The sequence below is a fragment of the Spinacia oleracea genome, chromosome 6 (assembly GCF_020520425.1).
Source record: "Spinacia oleracea cultivar Varoflay chromosome 6, BTI_SOV_V1, whole genome shotgun sequence".
In the NCBI taxonomy this organism is placed as follows: domain Eukaryota; kingdom Viridiplantae; phylum Streptophyta; class Magnoliopsida; order Caryophyllales; family Amaranthaceae; genus Spinacia; species Spinacia oleracea.
This window is the reverse complement of record NC_079492.1, coordinates 76,598,169-76,614,879: the sequence shown is the minus strand read 5'-3', so window position 1 is coordinate 76,614,879 and position 16,711 is coordinate 76,598,169. Positions and strand designations below refer to the sequence as shown.

At 36.1% G+C, this 16,711-nt stretch overlaps 1 protein-coding gene across 1 annotated transcript; it reads right to left on the bottom strand.

The window, feature by feature from the left end:
- Nucleotides 1-13,916: 13,916 nt before the first annotated feature.
- Nucleotides 13,917-15,522, bottom strand: LOC110799527 (naringenin,2-oxoglutarate 3-dioxygenase). Its single transcript, XM_022004796.2, has 3 exons — nt 15,077-15,522; nt 14,452-14,880; nt 13,917-14,340 (listed from the first exon to the last, which is right to left on the bottom strand). The coding sequence occupies exons 1-3, from the start codon at nt 15,443-15,445 to the stop codon at nt 14,053-14,055; spliced, it is 1,086 nt and encodes a 361-aa protein (XP_021860488.1). The 5' UTR covers nt 15,446-15,522; the 3' UTR covers nt 13,917-14,052.
- Nucleotides 15,523-16,711: the final 1,189 nt, after the last annotated feature.

The following is a 16,711-nucleotide window of genomic DNA, read 5'->3' as shown; positions in this document are numbered from 1 at the left end:
ATGTTACTCCGCTACTTTTGAGCTTTTAGGTTGGGTAATGGGCCCATTGGTAAAATCATGTTTTGGGAGTTGGCCAGATTTAATCAGACAAACATGACAAGAAATTAGAGAGTTAAGTTAATAAATGGGGTTTAATATTTCACTTTTTTCACCGTTTGGATTTATGGCTCCGTTTGGTTAGGAACTGTTAGCTGGTTTGACTAGTTGTTAGCGGTTAGCTGTTTGTATTAGTTGATTTGACTAGCTGGTTGTATTAGTTGTTTATGTAAAAGTGTTTGGTAAATTAGCTGATAGCTGTTAGCTGTTTAATATGTAAAATGACCATTAAGGACATTGATATACTTTGTTTTTTATTAATATAGACAAACAGTTTAGTGTGTTAATTTTTTTCTCTTTATTTTTTTTAGGGTTTTTTGTGATTTACCACCTACAAAAAATCCAAATTTGTGTTTTACCACCTAAAAATCCAAACTTTTATTTTACCACCAATCATATCGGGTTATAAGTGGTTTCGGTTTCTCGAGTAGGGTTTAGATCATTGTCAGGTCAGCTCTGCATATATATAAATATATAAGGAAAGAAATTAAAACCAGGATTTGTCAACCTACAACTTCCTTTCGGATGATGAGAGAGAGTGAAGGGTCAAAAGACGAAAACCAGAGCGACAAATATGACAAGAGCTTCCTTTTGCCGCCATAAAATTCGCTAGCAATGGTTGATCAAGAAGCCCTCGGTGTTACCTAAGTCCGTCAAAGTATCCTCAATGAGGCCACCAATTTCCCAAGGACTTGCCACACTCAATTCATGGAATTGATTAACACCAAATTATCCCCTTCGATTTTTGCATCCCACCGCCAAAGCATTAGGGTTTAAAGCTTTGGCTCAAGCAAGAACAAGATCTCCTTTATTATTGCCAATGACAAAACCCATGCTCATGGAGATGGTAGTTCACTTTAAAGTAACTTGGGAATGGGTAGACTCAAGCTACTTTCTTTGGAGGACACGACTTTCCTTGTCGGGTATGATTTGAATAACTCCAAGTTGTTCCCTTAGGTATTAGACAATATTGTGTCTATGGCTACCTACGCCTTATTTTGGCACCAGCGCGTCTCCTATGTGTAAGGTTATGAACAATCTAATGTCATGCGGAAAAACCATAAATGCCATAATCCAAATTAAATATACATAATCATTTAGCATAATGTAGTGAACACACTTTGTGAGGCGTGCCTTCCCTTGTTGCTCCCGAACCGAACAAGAACAAAGTTAGAACGCCAAACGTCGTCCCTCCGTAGAAAGTCCACAGTACGTTCGGATCCGCTTTAGATCGTACCAACTAGGATATAAAGTGTATTGAATTGTGTGTCTTAGTTCATGATTTCGGGACCTCGCTTTTAGGTGATAGGCAAAGTGTATTGAATTGTGTGTCTTAATTCATGACCATAGGCCATGTATTTATAGGAAACAGGAAAAACCCTAGGAGCCAAAACCCTAGAAGGAATTAGGCAAGTTTTAGGAATTTACCAAAAACCAAAACCCTAAAACACTTGGGTTGACCGGCTGCTTGCAAGGGAAGCAAACTGACCAGCCTTGATGCATAAGCAAGGCTTCGAAGCCTGCTTTGTGCGCTGGCCCAAACAACGTTGCCTAGCTCCATGCGTGCGCGCTGGGCCTGGCGTGCTGCCTTGTGCGCTGGGCCTTGCGGCTTGGGCGTGCATTGCTGTGCGCTGGGCCTTGCGCCTGACGTGCTGCGATGCACTTGCGGGCTGGCTCGTCGAGCGATGGGCTGGCCTATGTGCTGGCATGTCGCTCGTCGAGCTACCGATTTGTTTTTCCGATTCCGAAAAATATTTCCGATTCGAACAATATTTACGTTTCCAATAATATTCTCGATTCCGATAATATTTCCGATTTCGACAATATTTCCGATTCCGATAATATTTCCGTTTCCGGTAATATTTCCAATTCCGGCATTATTTCTGTTAGGTTATGATACATATGACAATACATAAATCATGCGGAAACAACCATTAAGCCAGGAATACATATTATTTACACATAATCATATAGCATAATTTAGATGCATACTCTTTGTTGCGTGCCTTCCCTAGCTGCGCCCGAACCGAACAAGAACAAGTCTTTAGGACTCCAAGTGTCGTCCCTCCGTAGATAGTCCACAGCACGTCCGGATCCGCCTTAAGATTGACCAACTAGAATCGCCCTTAAGGTACTAGAATTTTCGGCACTATTGAGCAAGGAATATGGCTGAATTTTTCTCTTAAAACTCACTTTGAATACTTGAATTAATCTCTTAAAATATGTGACCCTAGGCACGTATTTATAGAGTTATGGAAAGGGAATTGGAATCCTAGTAGGATACGAATTAATTAAACTTAGAATCCTATAAGAACTCTAATTAGTTAATTTATCCTTTTAGGAATAGGAATTTAATCATATACTAATTCTAATAGTTTTAGGAATCGTGCATGAACACAAACTCACACACACACACGGCAGCCACGAGGGCCGCCCATGCGTGCGTGCGAGCAGCAGCCCACGCAGCGAGGCCCATGGCCTTAGGCGCGCGCTGGGCCTGCCTTGCGGTGGGCCTGGGCGCTGCCTTGGCTGGGCGCGCGTTTGGCTTGCTGGGCGATGGCCCGACTTCGTGCTGGGCCTTCGTCCGGCAGGCCTCGTCCGATGCTAATTCGTACGATACGCTTCCGATTAAATTCCCGGTTCCGGGATTCATTTCCGATACGAACAATATTTAATATTTCCGATTCCGGAATCAATTTCCGTTTCGAACAAATATTTAATATTTCCGTTTCCGGAATTATTTTCCGATTCCGATAATATTTCCGATTCTGACAATATTTCCGTTTCCGGCAATATTTCCGATTCTGGTAATATTTCCATTTCCGATAATATTTTCCGATACGTACCATGTTTCCGTTTCCGGCAACATCTACGACTTGGATAATATTTATATTTCCGATACGATCCATATTTCCGTTTCCGGCAATATCATCGTTTCCGGAGTATTCATTTCTTGCCTGTGACGATCTCAGCTCCCACTGAAACCAAGATCCGTCGATTCCGAATATCCATAGATGGAGTATCTAATGCCATTAAATACTTGATCCGTTTACGTACTATTTGTGTGACCCTACGGGTTCAGTCAAGAGTAAGCTGTGGATTAATATTATTAATTCCACTTGAACTGAAGCGGCCTCTAGCTAGGCATTCAGCTCACTTGATCTCACTGAATTATTAACTTGTTAATTAATACTGAACCGCATTTATTAGACTTAACATAGAATGCATACTTGGACCAAGGGCATTATTTCCTTCAGTCTCCCACTTGTCCTTAGGGACAAGTGTGCATTTCCTAATTCCTTTGTCGCTCGATGCTTGCTCTTGAACATAAGGTAAGAGTTGTCATCCTTATTATGTCCAGAGGTGTTCCTCGGTTTCAGAGTTCAACTGATCAAATAAACAGATAATCATAGCCTATGATTCATCCGAGCACGGCCATGCATTTCACAGTTTCTAGCTCTCCGAGTGGCCTTGTACAACTTTTAAGCATCTCATCCCGATTTATGGGAGGACAATCCCAATCTTGCGATCTTGAGATTAGACTTCGTTTGATAGGTGATTACCTGAGCGTTGCCTTTATAGCCTCCTTTTACGGTGCGACGGTTGGTCAACGTCAAAGCAACCAGTTCTCAAACAAGTAATCTCAAATCACTCAGGTATTGAGGATTTAGTGTCTAATAATTTAATGAAATTTACTTATGACAGACTTTCATGTCTTACAGTAAAGTTTCATAGGTCTTGTCCGATACTAGTCTTCCCAAAGTAAGTATCTATGCAAATGATTATGACATTGCCATGTCCACATAGTTCAAGAAACAGAACTACTAGTCATCTTGCATTCTAGTCGTCTAACGTTTTCTATGCGTCCAATTTTATAGAAAACTCCGACTAGGGACCATTTTCAACCTTTGACATTCAAGTTCACTTGATAGACATTTCTTAGTCACAGGACTGGTCCTGACAGTCTATCTTGAATATTTCGTCAAATTTGAAGGGACTCATCATTTAATACTAAACCAAGATTAAATGGAATATGAAAATACATTTCATATATGATAAATGTTCAACCCCAATGTTTTACAACCATGGGCCTCTAACCCATCTTTAAAACATTTCATGGAATTCAAAGCTATGCTTGATTTCCAGTGCTACAACGTGAGTGTTGCTTCTCACTTGTTGCATAGGTTTAGTTATCATGCTTTGCCAATCTTAATATCCTTTTCATCGAATGTTCTTCGAGATATGATGATAAGATCTTTTCGAGTTTGTTTATTATGTGATCTAGTCTTTCTTACTTCGATGGTGGTTTTACTCATTTTGCAATGAAGAACCATCAAGTTAGCAGACGTTTTTCTTGCTTCAAGAGTGGTTCTATGCATTTTTCAATGAAGAACCATCAAGCCAGCAGATAGGTGATCTACCCAAGTTCAGTGAAGAACTTTAAACAACCCTGTTTTATTGCTTCTTAGGCAATAATTACTTTTACTTCAACTGTATAGGTTGCTAGTGATGCTTTGTTTGGATTTACCTATCCAAGCAGTTTACAGATATGTGGAAGATTCTCCAACTATATTTTAGAACATAGAAATTATTATTTTAATTTCCCACGCAACAACTCATGGTCTCCAACCCATGTTGCCATTTTCAAAACACGATGCTCTATAGCTCGTCCTTATCAATGGTTAACTCCAAAGGGTCTTGCTTGATCCTTTGCCAGTGTATATGCGTGTAGCATCAATATTTAGCATATCTTTATTTCCTTGAATCAAGAACTATTCCTATGTACCTTTTCAAGTACCATAAGTATTCTTGATCTAAATCTAGTTGATCTTTACTTAGATCAATAGAGATTGGTATATGTTCGTCATGGCTAAAGTCATACGATACGTTTTTGGCGATCCTCATATTATATCATACATGATAAATTCTTTTGCAGAATAATTCCCAATTTGAATTCTATTCATGTAACTTTAGCTTATCTAGTTTCAGTAGATACTAAATTCAGCTAAATTCTTTGACATATAATATAGGTTAAGAATCTCATTTAGACTCTTTGATGTTTAACTTAGTAAATGCTTATACATAGTTCAAACATCCTTTACTTAGATTTATTCACATGGGTCGAATATCTCCAATGGAGACTTTCGTGTTTGATTTAGTAAATGCCATTACTTAATCCAAAACAATATCATAAGATCTTTGTAAATAGATCTTAATACCCAGTATGTACTAAGTTTCGCCATGGTCCATCATTGAATAATCTCAAATCTAAGTCATTAGCATTTGAATGTTATTTTACAATAGAGAGATATGTGTGTGATACACATAGGACCAATTAAGTTTTTATGTACTCCCACTAAACTTCTTATATATCTATAAGAATCATGTATATTTTATGAAACTAAAATACTTATTAGCTTCATTAAAATATAATTCCAATCCCCAATTGCTTGCTTAAATCTGTACTTAGATTTTATAAGCTAGCTTTCTCTTTCAAGCATTTATTTGGATCCACAAATCCTATGACATACCATGTACATAGTTTATTCCAACATTTGATTGAGGAATACGTTTTGTCATCCAATTGCTATATGTACCAATATGCAATCATTGCTTGAATTATAGACTTGAGCATTACGATTATGCATGAGGTTTCAACACAATTCACACCATGAATTTGCTTGTGACCTTTAGCAACTAATCTCGCTTTGTGTGTGAACACAATTTCATGTTTGATGGTTTTTATCCTTAAAACAAACTTGCAACCAATAGGTGTGAACCTATTCTTGTAAATCAACAAAATTTCAATTTTGTCATCAAAACATTGAGTATGTTTTATGGCCTCTAACCATTTAAAACATTTGAGTCTATATATGGCCTCTAACCATTTTAGGGAATCTAGGTTTCGTCATAGCTTTCTTACAAGTCACAAACTCATTAATCTACATGATAATAGTTTGACTGCAAGTTGTAGGTTTCTTCACTATTTAATAGAAGAATCTCATAGTTTCATTGACCTGATCTCTATGTTTCTTCACTATCTAATAGAAGAATCCTATAGTTTCAGTGACTTGAATTCTATGCCTACTTGGGTATAGAACATCAAACAATAGAATATCAACATGCACTTTGAGAGTCCTTTGAATATTCTATTCTCCTTGAAGCACTTGTAAAGTCTTCTAAGAGATGTCTATTCTTTAAAGCCACTTCTAAAGTCCTTAAAGAATAAGTTCGGATTTTCTGAAGCACTTCGAAAAGCCTCCGGAATGTCCGTTTATGTTTGTTGTTCGCCTCGAAGACTTTCGAGGTCTATTTTCTCCCACTTGTTATTTTGGAAACGAATCTCCAAAAGGACATTATTTCGAGCAAACAAACATTATGTTCTTAAAAATTCGTGGTAGAAACAATACCCTTGTGTCTCATTTGAATAAATCACAATGAAACATATATCTAGACTTGGGCCTTAGTTTGTTGAATAACAAACACTAAGCTCCCACTGAGTTTAGAAACTCTTTAGATATATATAATTGAAAAGATATCCTGAAATTACTTTTCAATAGCTTTGACGAATTTGGTTTAGTTTGGTGGTAGTTGAGCATTTTGTTTTAGAAATTATAGGAAAAGTCTTTATGATTCATCATTGATCGAATCAAGTACTAATTGACTTCGATTATTCCAACTCAGATATGCCATATCTTATGGACCTAGATTGTGAAATTACAACACACAATCATTGATGATCATTCTTGATTTAAGTAATCATCAACATGATCTAACCTAGATCTTTATGATTTCTTACCAAGTGGATTTTATACTTCTGAATCTTTGAACTAGCCAAACAGATTCAACTTATATCACATTTGAGTAAATAAACCTATATTCACTCAAATCCATGTGAAATAATAAAGTCATAAAACCTTTCTTTAGCTTTGAACTCTATCGTCTAGGCGTTCTAACAATAGTTCATATTCTTTGTTACTTTCAACAAGTAAGACTAGCTTGTCTTAAGTTGATCTAGAAATCAACCAACTTTCAAAAGTCCATCAAAATAGAGCTTATGAATGTTAACTTGTTGATATGGTCTAAGCAACAATGCCAAAGATTAATGGAACTCAAATCAAGGGTTTGATTTGAACCTAGTAAAGTTCTTTAAAGAGTTGTTTGTTTTAATCAAGCATATTGACTCAACCTGTAATTGACCATTTCATTCAAATAAACAAACAAACAAGCATTGTTTTTGTTTTTCTGAATGTGAGTCTTTCTGTGTTTGGAGCAGAAATTTAGGTATGCTGATTATGGAACAAAATAGCCATTAAGTTCCAGCCTTTGAAAGGACTTAAAACAAACTAGATGACCCTACAACTAATGTAGCATTGCCATGCTTCATTTCCCACTTGTAGGTCATTAGTGTATCCTAGCTTCCATTGTTTGAGTTATTACCGAAGTAAGAACCTCAAGCGGTATATGATACCAAGGAAGTTTGATTGCTAGGTCACTTCTCTTTAAACATAAACTTATAGGTAGAAACGGAATCGTAAATTCCTTTCATTTGTTCCTCGTTTTCCTATTTCTTGTACCATTTCTTATAGTCTTAAGAATTGATTTCTTTAGTGTTGACTTTTAGACATGTCCAATGTCACTCCAACAAGGTTCTTACCATTTAATTTATGTTGAATATTCTGTTTCAACTAGATGATCTTACCAGAAGCTTCTAAAGTTCTCTAAGTATCGATCTATTCGAATGTCTAGGGACTAGACTCATTCGAGAATTAAATGGACAAAGATATTAGGTTGTTAACCATTGGTAAGGCTGAGCGTTTAAACTCAATGCTTTATGATCTCAAAACTACATTGTATTTTGAATTCACAAGCACCAATTGGTTTGCCATTCGATTTTGATATTCGAAAACAACCATAAAAGTCGATATAAGAAACGTACATTTTAAATTGCTCACTTTCTCTCTTTTCCGTGAATCGTTCTTGGATTCACTACCAATCGAGGAAATTTACTGTTACCTTTCTAAAAGGATTTATTGCAGTGCAAGATATTTAATTATAAACAATAATTAAAACATACATTGAAGCATGCAAAGTCTAAACATTTATCATGAATAATAACTTGAAATTAAAGCAACCATGCAATTCAAACAAGTTATTAGCATTTTATTCGATTTTATTGTTCCGGCAGGTGTGAATAAAATGATTCCAAGATCCTAAAATCATTAAAGAACTAAGCACAGTTTTTCGACTTAATCCTAAAACATTTTAGGTAAGCAAAAGCCTTTTGCTAATAGTCTAGAAACTACTCTTGGTTGATAGGTACGTCTAAGAACTTATTAGGTAAACCTATCGATTTTGCCACGACATAAAAGGACTCCTTACTTATATCGTTGAGTTTCACCAAAACTAACATGTACTCACAATTATTTGTGTACCTTGCCCCTCTAGGACCAATAAGTAACACCTCGCTGAGCGAAAACTATTACTAGATTGATGTAAAGGATATCCAAGCAAGTGTATATTTTGGCATGGCACCTTTTAACTCAATTTTTAAGTTTGGAACTTAAGGCTCTTACTATGTTGGTTAGATTTTAAGTGAACTAAAATCCTTAATCATGCAACATAATCAAGCTTTTGATCTCATGCATTTTAAGACATATTTAAAAGCAATAAATAACTTAAAACATGCATAAGATAAATGTGATCTAGTATGGCCCGACTTCATCTTGAAGCTTTGACTTCAAAGTCCGTCTTGAAAATCTCTGTGGGAGGCACCATTTTCTTCAAATAGGATAAGCTATAACTAATTACAACTATTTGATGGTACGCAGACCATATTTGAATTGAAAAATAACTTTGGTACTTTAGACCAATTACATTCAAATTAATGGTACGCAGACCATATTTTCTATCCTATTTGGGCCATACTAGTCACTTCATAACCTGCAAAACAGTACATATACAATATATACCATTCACCCATTCATTATCATGAATGGCCCACATAGCTGGTTAGTAAAACACATTATGCATCACGTAAACATTTGCAGCAATTAATCAAGGGCACCAATAATCTACCAATTATTCAGTCCTTATTAATTCTAATCAAGTTGTTTTAACCTTAAGGATTTGTAGACCTAATCAAGAGTTTTATGACTAAAAGGGCTCCCACTCAAACCAATAAATTCATATGCTTTACTAATTTTGAACATAAAAATGTATTTCAAGTCTAACCGGAAACATACAAATTTAATTAAAATTTAAAGCTCATATAAATTTATAATTGAATCCAAAAGTTTAATTTAATTTCAGTTGTATTTAAATTAATTCATGATTTTAATTTTAGTAAAATAATTAGAATAAATAAATTTTATTATAATTACAATATTCAAAATTAAAATCCTATAAAATAATTTAAATTATTAATTTTAAAATTAATTAAAATTACGTAAACTGAAAAATTTCAAATTAAACATTCAAAACGATCTAATCGTAACGCAAACACCCTACGCATCGCACGCCCATGGGCCGCACGCACACAGCCATCGCTGGCCATGTGCGCGCAGCCCATGCGCTCGTCGCATAGCTGCTGCATCTACCATCGCAAGCCATCGCACGCTTTGGTGCTCGCTGCGCGCGCTCCATCGCTTGCTGTGCGCGCGAGCCATTGCTCGCTGTGCGCGCGACATCGCTCGCTGTGCGCGCGAGCCATTACTCCCTGTGCGCGCGACATCGCTCGCTGTGCGCGCGAGCCATTGCTCGCTGTGCGCGCGACATCGCTCGCTGTGTGCGCGATCAACGCTGGGCGCAGCGCTCGTGGCACGCGAGCTTGCGCTCGCTGCGCGCGAGGTTGCGCGCTCTTGCGCGAGGCAGTGCGCGTCGTGGCGCAGCTCGCTTGCTGCCCACACGCGACTGCCATGGCTCGCCTTTCGCCCATGCCCATTCGTCCATAGCTCGTGGCCCACGACACAAGGCAGGGCTGCTGCCTTGTGCTCGTGCACCATGCCTTGCTCATTGCATTCGTGCCGCACGGGCGACGAGCTCCCTTGCTCGTCGTCGCATGCCCGCACTATACAACACCCCTTAAGGGTAACACGAAGCGTCCATTGCTTTGTGCGTGCAAGTTATATGAACGAATCGCATAAAAATTTAAAATTTATATTTAAAATTAATGACAAATTAATAAATAATATTAATTTCATAATTTTAGGGCGAAAAAATCGAAAATTTATTATTCAATTGATTTCCGATTGTCTTGGATTCAAGTCTAGGTCATAAAAATTTAAAATTTATCATAAATTTACAATTTTTATGGTGGTTTTTAATCATAGGTTTCTAATTAAATTATAATTAATTATGAAAATCAAATTAATTCTAAATTATTCTAATTTTCAACAAATTAATCATAATTACAAATTAGATTGCATAATTAACAAGGCTAGGCATTCAAACTTGTTAAACATATACAGTAGGTCAATCAAAAATTCAAGATTTATCAACAAGAATCGCAAATATTTAATTTAACATCTTAAATTTACGAAATTTTGCATTCGAAAAACTAAAACCTTCGAAAACTCATAGTTAGGCTTCGAATTTGAGAATTCTGGGTTCGGCAGAAAAATACTTTTTTTGTCAAAATTTTAGAATGCCTTTTACATGCGGAATTGACACAAAAATCACCCGATTTGGATGAGTAACGAAGAAACTGCCGAAAAACTGCGTACGTATAATTAAATAAACGCAATTTGCAATTAATTAACAATTACGAAAATTAATCATCCATTTTAATTCATGCAAATTTGTAATATTTAACCATGTTCATGCAATTTAGATTATGAAAATAATAAGGGGCTCGTGATACCACTGTTAGGTTATGATACATATGACAATACATAAATCATGCGGAAACAACCATTAAGCCAGGAATACATATTATTTACACATAATCATATAGCATAATTTAGATGCATACTCTTTGTTGCGTGCCTTCCCTAGCTGCGCCCGAACCGAACAAGAACAAGTCTTTAGGACTCCAAGTGTCGTCCCTCCGTAGATAGTCCACAGCACGTCCGGATCCGCCTTAAGATTGACCAACTAGAATCGCCCTTAAGGTACTAGAATTTTCGGCACTATTGAGCAAGGAATATGGCTGAATTTTTCTCTTAAAACTCACTTTGAATACTTGAATTAATCTCTGAAAATATGTGACCCTAGGCACGCATTTATAGAGTTATGGAAAGGGAATTGGAATCCTAGTAGGATACGAATTAATTAAACTTAGAATCCTATAAGAACTCTAATTAATTAATTTATCCTTTTAGGAATAGGAATTTAATCATATACTAATTCTAATAGTTTTAGGAATCGTGCATGAACACAAACTCACACACACACACGGCAGCCACGAGGGCCGCCCATGCGTGCGTGCGAGCAGCAGCCCACGCAGCGAGGCCCATGGCCTTAGGCGCGCGCTGGGCCTGCCTTGCGGTGGGCCTTGGCGCTGCCTTGGCTGGGCGCGCGTTTGGCTTGCTGGGCGATGGCCCGACTTCGTGCTGGGCCTTCGTCCGGCAGGCCTCGTCCGATGCTAATTCGTACGATACGCTTCCGATTAAATTCCCGGTTCCGGGATTCATTTCCGATACGAACAATATTTAATATTTCCGATTCCGGAATCAATTTCCGTTTCGAACAAATATTTAATATTTCCGTTTCCGGAATTATTTTCCGATTCCGATAATATTATCGATTCTGACAATATTTCCGTTTCCGGCAATATTTCCGATTCTGGTAATATTTCCATTTCCGATAATATTTTCCGATACGTACCATGTTTCCGTTTCCGGCAACATCTACGACTTGGATAATATTTATATTTCCGATACGATCCATATTTCCGTTTCCGGCAATATCATCGTTTCCGGAGTATTCATTTCTTGCCTGTGACGATCTCAGCTCCCACTGAAACCAAGATCCGTCGATTCCGAATATCCATAGATGGAGTATCTAATGCCATTAAATACTTGATCCGTTTACGTACTATTTGTGTGACCCTACGGGTTCAGTCAAGAGTAAGCTGTGGATTAATATTATTAATTCCACTTGAATTGAAGCGGCCTCTAGCTAGGCATTCAGCTCACTTGATCTCACTGAATTATTAACTTGTTAATTAATACTGAACCGCATTTATTAGACTTAACATAGAATGCATACTTGGACCAAGGGCATTATTTCCTTCAATTTCTATTTCTGAAAATATTTCCGATACGAACCATATTTCCGTTTCCGGCAATATCTTCGACTTCGATAATATTTATATTTCCGTTATGAACCATATTTTCATTTCCGGTAATATCTTCATTTCTGGCAAATATTCTTTCTTTGTCTTTTGACAATTTGTTTAGCTCCCACTGAAACCTACATTCGTCATTTCCGAATATCCAAAATTATAGTATTTACTGATTATAATATTCACCTAAATACTTGATACGTTCAAGTACTATTTGTGTGACCCTATGGGTTCAGCCAAGAGAAAGTTGTGGCATTAATAACATTAATTCCACTTGAACTGAAGCGGCCTCTAGCTAGGCATTCATATCACTTGATCTCACTGAATAATTAACTTGCTTAATTAATACTGAACCGCATTTCTTAGACTTAGCATTAAATGCATTAAATTCAAACTTGGACCAAGGCATTATTTCTTTCAGTCTCCTACTTGTCCTTAGGGACAAGTGTGCATTTCCTAATTCCTTTGTCGCTCGATGCTTTCTCATGAACATAAGGTAAGACTAATCATCCTTGTTACGTTCAGAGCTATTCCTCGGTGTTAGAGTTCAACTGGTCAAATAAACAGATAATTATAGCCTAATATTCATCTGAGCACGACCATCCTTATTACGTTCAGAGGTATTCCTCGGTGTGACGCGTCTGCGCAACTCCCTCCCGCACAACTACTATGGAGAAGGCTATTGACTGGTGTTACTTGACGTTCTATGCTGGTGTTACTTATACATTGTATTCGCTATAACTTTTCTTGTTTTATTGCAGTTTCTTGAATTTCATGTTAGAGGTCGGTGAAAGTACTTGGCCCGAAAACCATAAAAGTGCCTCCTTGAAACTATAAAAGTACCTTCTCTGAAATTATAAAACTGTAAAAGTACCTTCCATGAATCTATAAAACTATAGAAGTACTTCTTCTAAAACTATAAAAGTATCTCCCCTAAAACTATAAAAGCACGTCCCGTAAAACTATAAAACTATAGAAGTATCTTAAATACAACTATTAAAGTAACTCATCTAAAACTATAAAAATACATTTCCTGAAACTATAAAGCTACAAAAATATCTTGACTAAAATTATAAAAGTATCTGGTCTAAAACTATAAAAGTAACTGGCCAATACCTATAAAAGTAACTGCCATAAAACAAAACTGTCATTAACCTCCATTAATGGACTCTAAACGCGTTGTGCTTATTTACAAGTGTGAACATGCCACACCAACAAGTTGATGATGTGATTGGTTACATATAAGACTTTTGGTTTTGGTATAGTGATTTTTTTCTTTTAAAAAAAATTATAGAGTATTGGAGCTTCTTTGTATTTTTGATTTTTTTTGTTTTTCTTTGCTCTTTGGGGGTGCCTTCTTATAAGGGATATAATTGGAAGTGAGGATCATAAAATGGCAAAAATAGAAAATGTATCTTTTAATTAAATACAAATTTAGTATTTTGTTATTAATATATTTTTTCCATTTAGCACCCAAAAAAAAAAGTGAACCTAAAAAGTTGTTACTTATACTCTGAAAAAAAAAAAACATTACTTTATTTGGCGATGCATACAATTTATTTCTGATATTTGAAAACGAAACAAACACACACACACAAAAATAGATGATATTTTAGAGATTATTACACATTATATAAATGCAAATTAGATTTTAGGATTGATTAAATGAGTTAAAGCTGGCTAAGCTTGAGATCAAGCTCTTGATGAGACCAATTTTGTTCCTTAGCAACCTTCTTAAGCCTGACAATTTCAAGGTACTTGGTCTTGTGCCTGTTATTCATTTCAGCATATGTGATGGGTTCTTCTAACAATGATGACTTCTCACCGTCTTTTAAGTTTAATGGATACACCTTTGCATCTTGTGCTGGATTCATAAACACCGCTATCGACGTTCTTGTCTCCTCCGCGTTTACTATTGCTTGATGATCGGCACTCTTGAATCGCCCATTGCTCATGAACTGTCATATAATGAAAATCATTCAAAGTCAAGTATGTGAATGTGAGCAAAAGAAAATAAAAATATGTTGAAAGTCAAAGACGTTATAATTAAAAAACAAATGTTGACTTACGTAGGCATGGTCCCCAAGATTAAGGACCAAAGCGTTTTTGATAGGACGAACGGTGACCCAAGTTTTGCCACCATCTTTTGTTGCTTGCAAACCACCAACATGGTCTTGAAGGAGTAAAGTAATTGAGCTTGGATCAGTGTGTCGTTTGAGCCCAACGGCTAGATCAGGTTGTGGGCATTTAGGGTAATGGTTAACCACCAAATGCTGGTTAAGGTCACCCATGGACTTTGCAAAGGCATCCTTTTCTAAACCCAAACCTTCAGACAACAGCTCGAACATCTTGCAAGACAAGTTCATCATTTTTTCACCATAGGCTTCAACCTTGGCCTTCCATTCCTCAGGTTTGTTGGGCCATCTTGAGTAGTCTCTCCCTTGTACCGGGTATGTGAAGAACAGGACTAGCTCACGCCAATTTGCCACTGCTTCCCCCTGTTCATCATTAAAGGTTGTATCAAACAACGATGTGTTAGAGGGTATACAAGACTACGTGAAATGATCATAGTTTTGTAGAATAAGATCGAGTTTCATTGAATTAATTTGATTTGTTATGTATTTGATAGATTCGATCAGATCTCTTTTGTATATGTCAAAGTAACAAATAGTATATAATAATATTATGTTTTACCTTGAGGTGACTAGAGATAAGGAAGCCACCCTTATGTTTACCAGGAGACATTTCAAACTTGAGCTTTTCTTCATCAGGAAGTGCAAAAAACTCCTTAGTAAACTTAGTCATCTCATTGATAAGCTCAATATCAATGTCATGATCTACCAATTGGAATATCCCCCATTCCTCACATGCCTTCACCACCTTCTTAAGTATCTCATCTCTTCTACCGCTATCGATTCCGGCTAGCGAGATTACCGGAATATCGTCGCTAAACTCATTATGAGCCACCTTAGCCTTATCCCTCTCATCTATAATGTAACCATCTTTAAGTGTGCTCTCTTTGGCTAGTGTTGAGGGTGTCACAAATTCTGATGTTGGGGCCATTTTTATTTCTTAATTTCTCTCTTCTTTCTTTTTTCTTAATCTCTTAATTAATTATCTTTATCTGATAATTACTAACTCTGGTTGCTTTACGTATTTATAGTAACGATGACTTTCAATTTTTCATGATATGCTACTAATTTTATACGCTTATGAAAATAAGATAATATTTAGTCAATATAAGCCAGCATAACATATTGTTTATTTCTTCAACATGTAATTATTCAAAGTCAACTCTTGTACTTTTGGAATATAATAGGGAGTAATAGTATTGTTTATTTATGAACCTCACGGAGTACTTTTACAAAGAAACATTACCGAAATTCTTTACAAAAAATCTCATTTTACCTAAATTTATACTCCATTTGTTCCATTACACGTTATGCCGTCAGCAAATGTGAGATATTTTCATTGTCCTATAACTAACAAAATCGATACGGAAAAAAAAAACTAACAAAATCGATTACAATACTTGGTGAGAATTTTCTTTGTCCTGTATTAAAAACAACGATTCAAATACGAAATAATATAAATATATAATGTATTTGTTTCAGTATGAAGCGGGATTCTAATCGATTTTGTAGTTTATCTCAAAGCACCGATTTCTTCATTATGAAGCCGATTAAGAAAATTTTGTAGGTATGGTTGACCAAGTAGTATGTATTTGTTTCATTATGAAGCGGGATTCTACTCTGTTTTTTCTTCTCTATAGTATTATAAGTCTTTGTCAAAAACTGTTGGCTTGTTTGAATTCAAGGCAATATTTTCACCATGTAATGTCATATTTGAACGCCATCCATGTATTTTGATTTACGAATAACATATAATTAAGGAATTAACAACTTAATTGATACTCTCTGTAAATACTCGGACCGTTTAAGATTAAATAACAGAGCTTTTACCACTAGGCTATTACATGTTTCATGTTATCATTGTAAAAATATATATATATATATATATATATGTATGTTATTAATGTAGTTACCCGGGCCCAAAAACTGGTAAATTTATTGTACACGTGTACGCACAAGGCCTATTAATAAAAACAATACAAACGTAGTCCGAATTACTACTTAAATACCATCTTAACACTAAATGAGCTACCGTACATACCCGTTTAATACGAGAAAGATCAAATAAATAAAAGTATAAACTACTTTTTCTAATATCTACATAGATCAAGTGAACTTGCACCAAAAAACATAGATCAAGTGAATGGGAGAGAAGTCAATTATAGCTTAAAAGTAAAATAAGTGGACATATTATTTT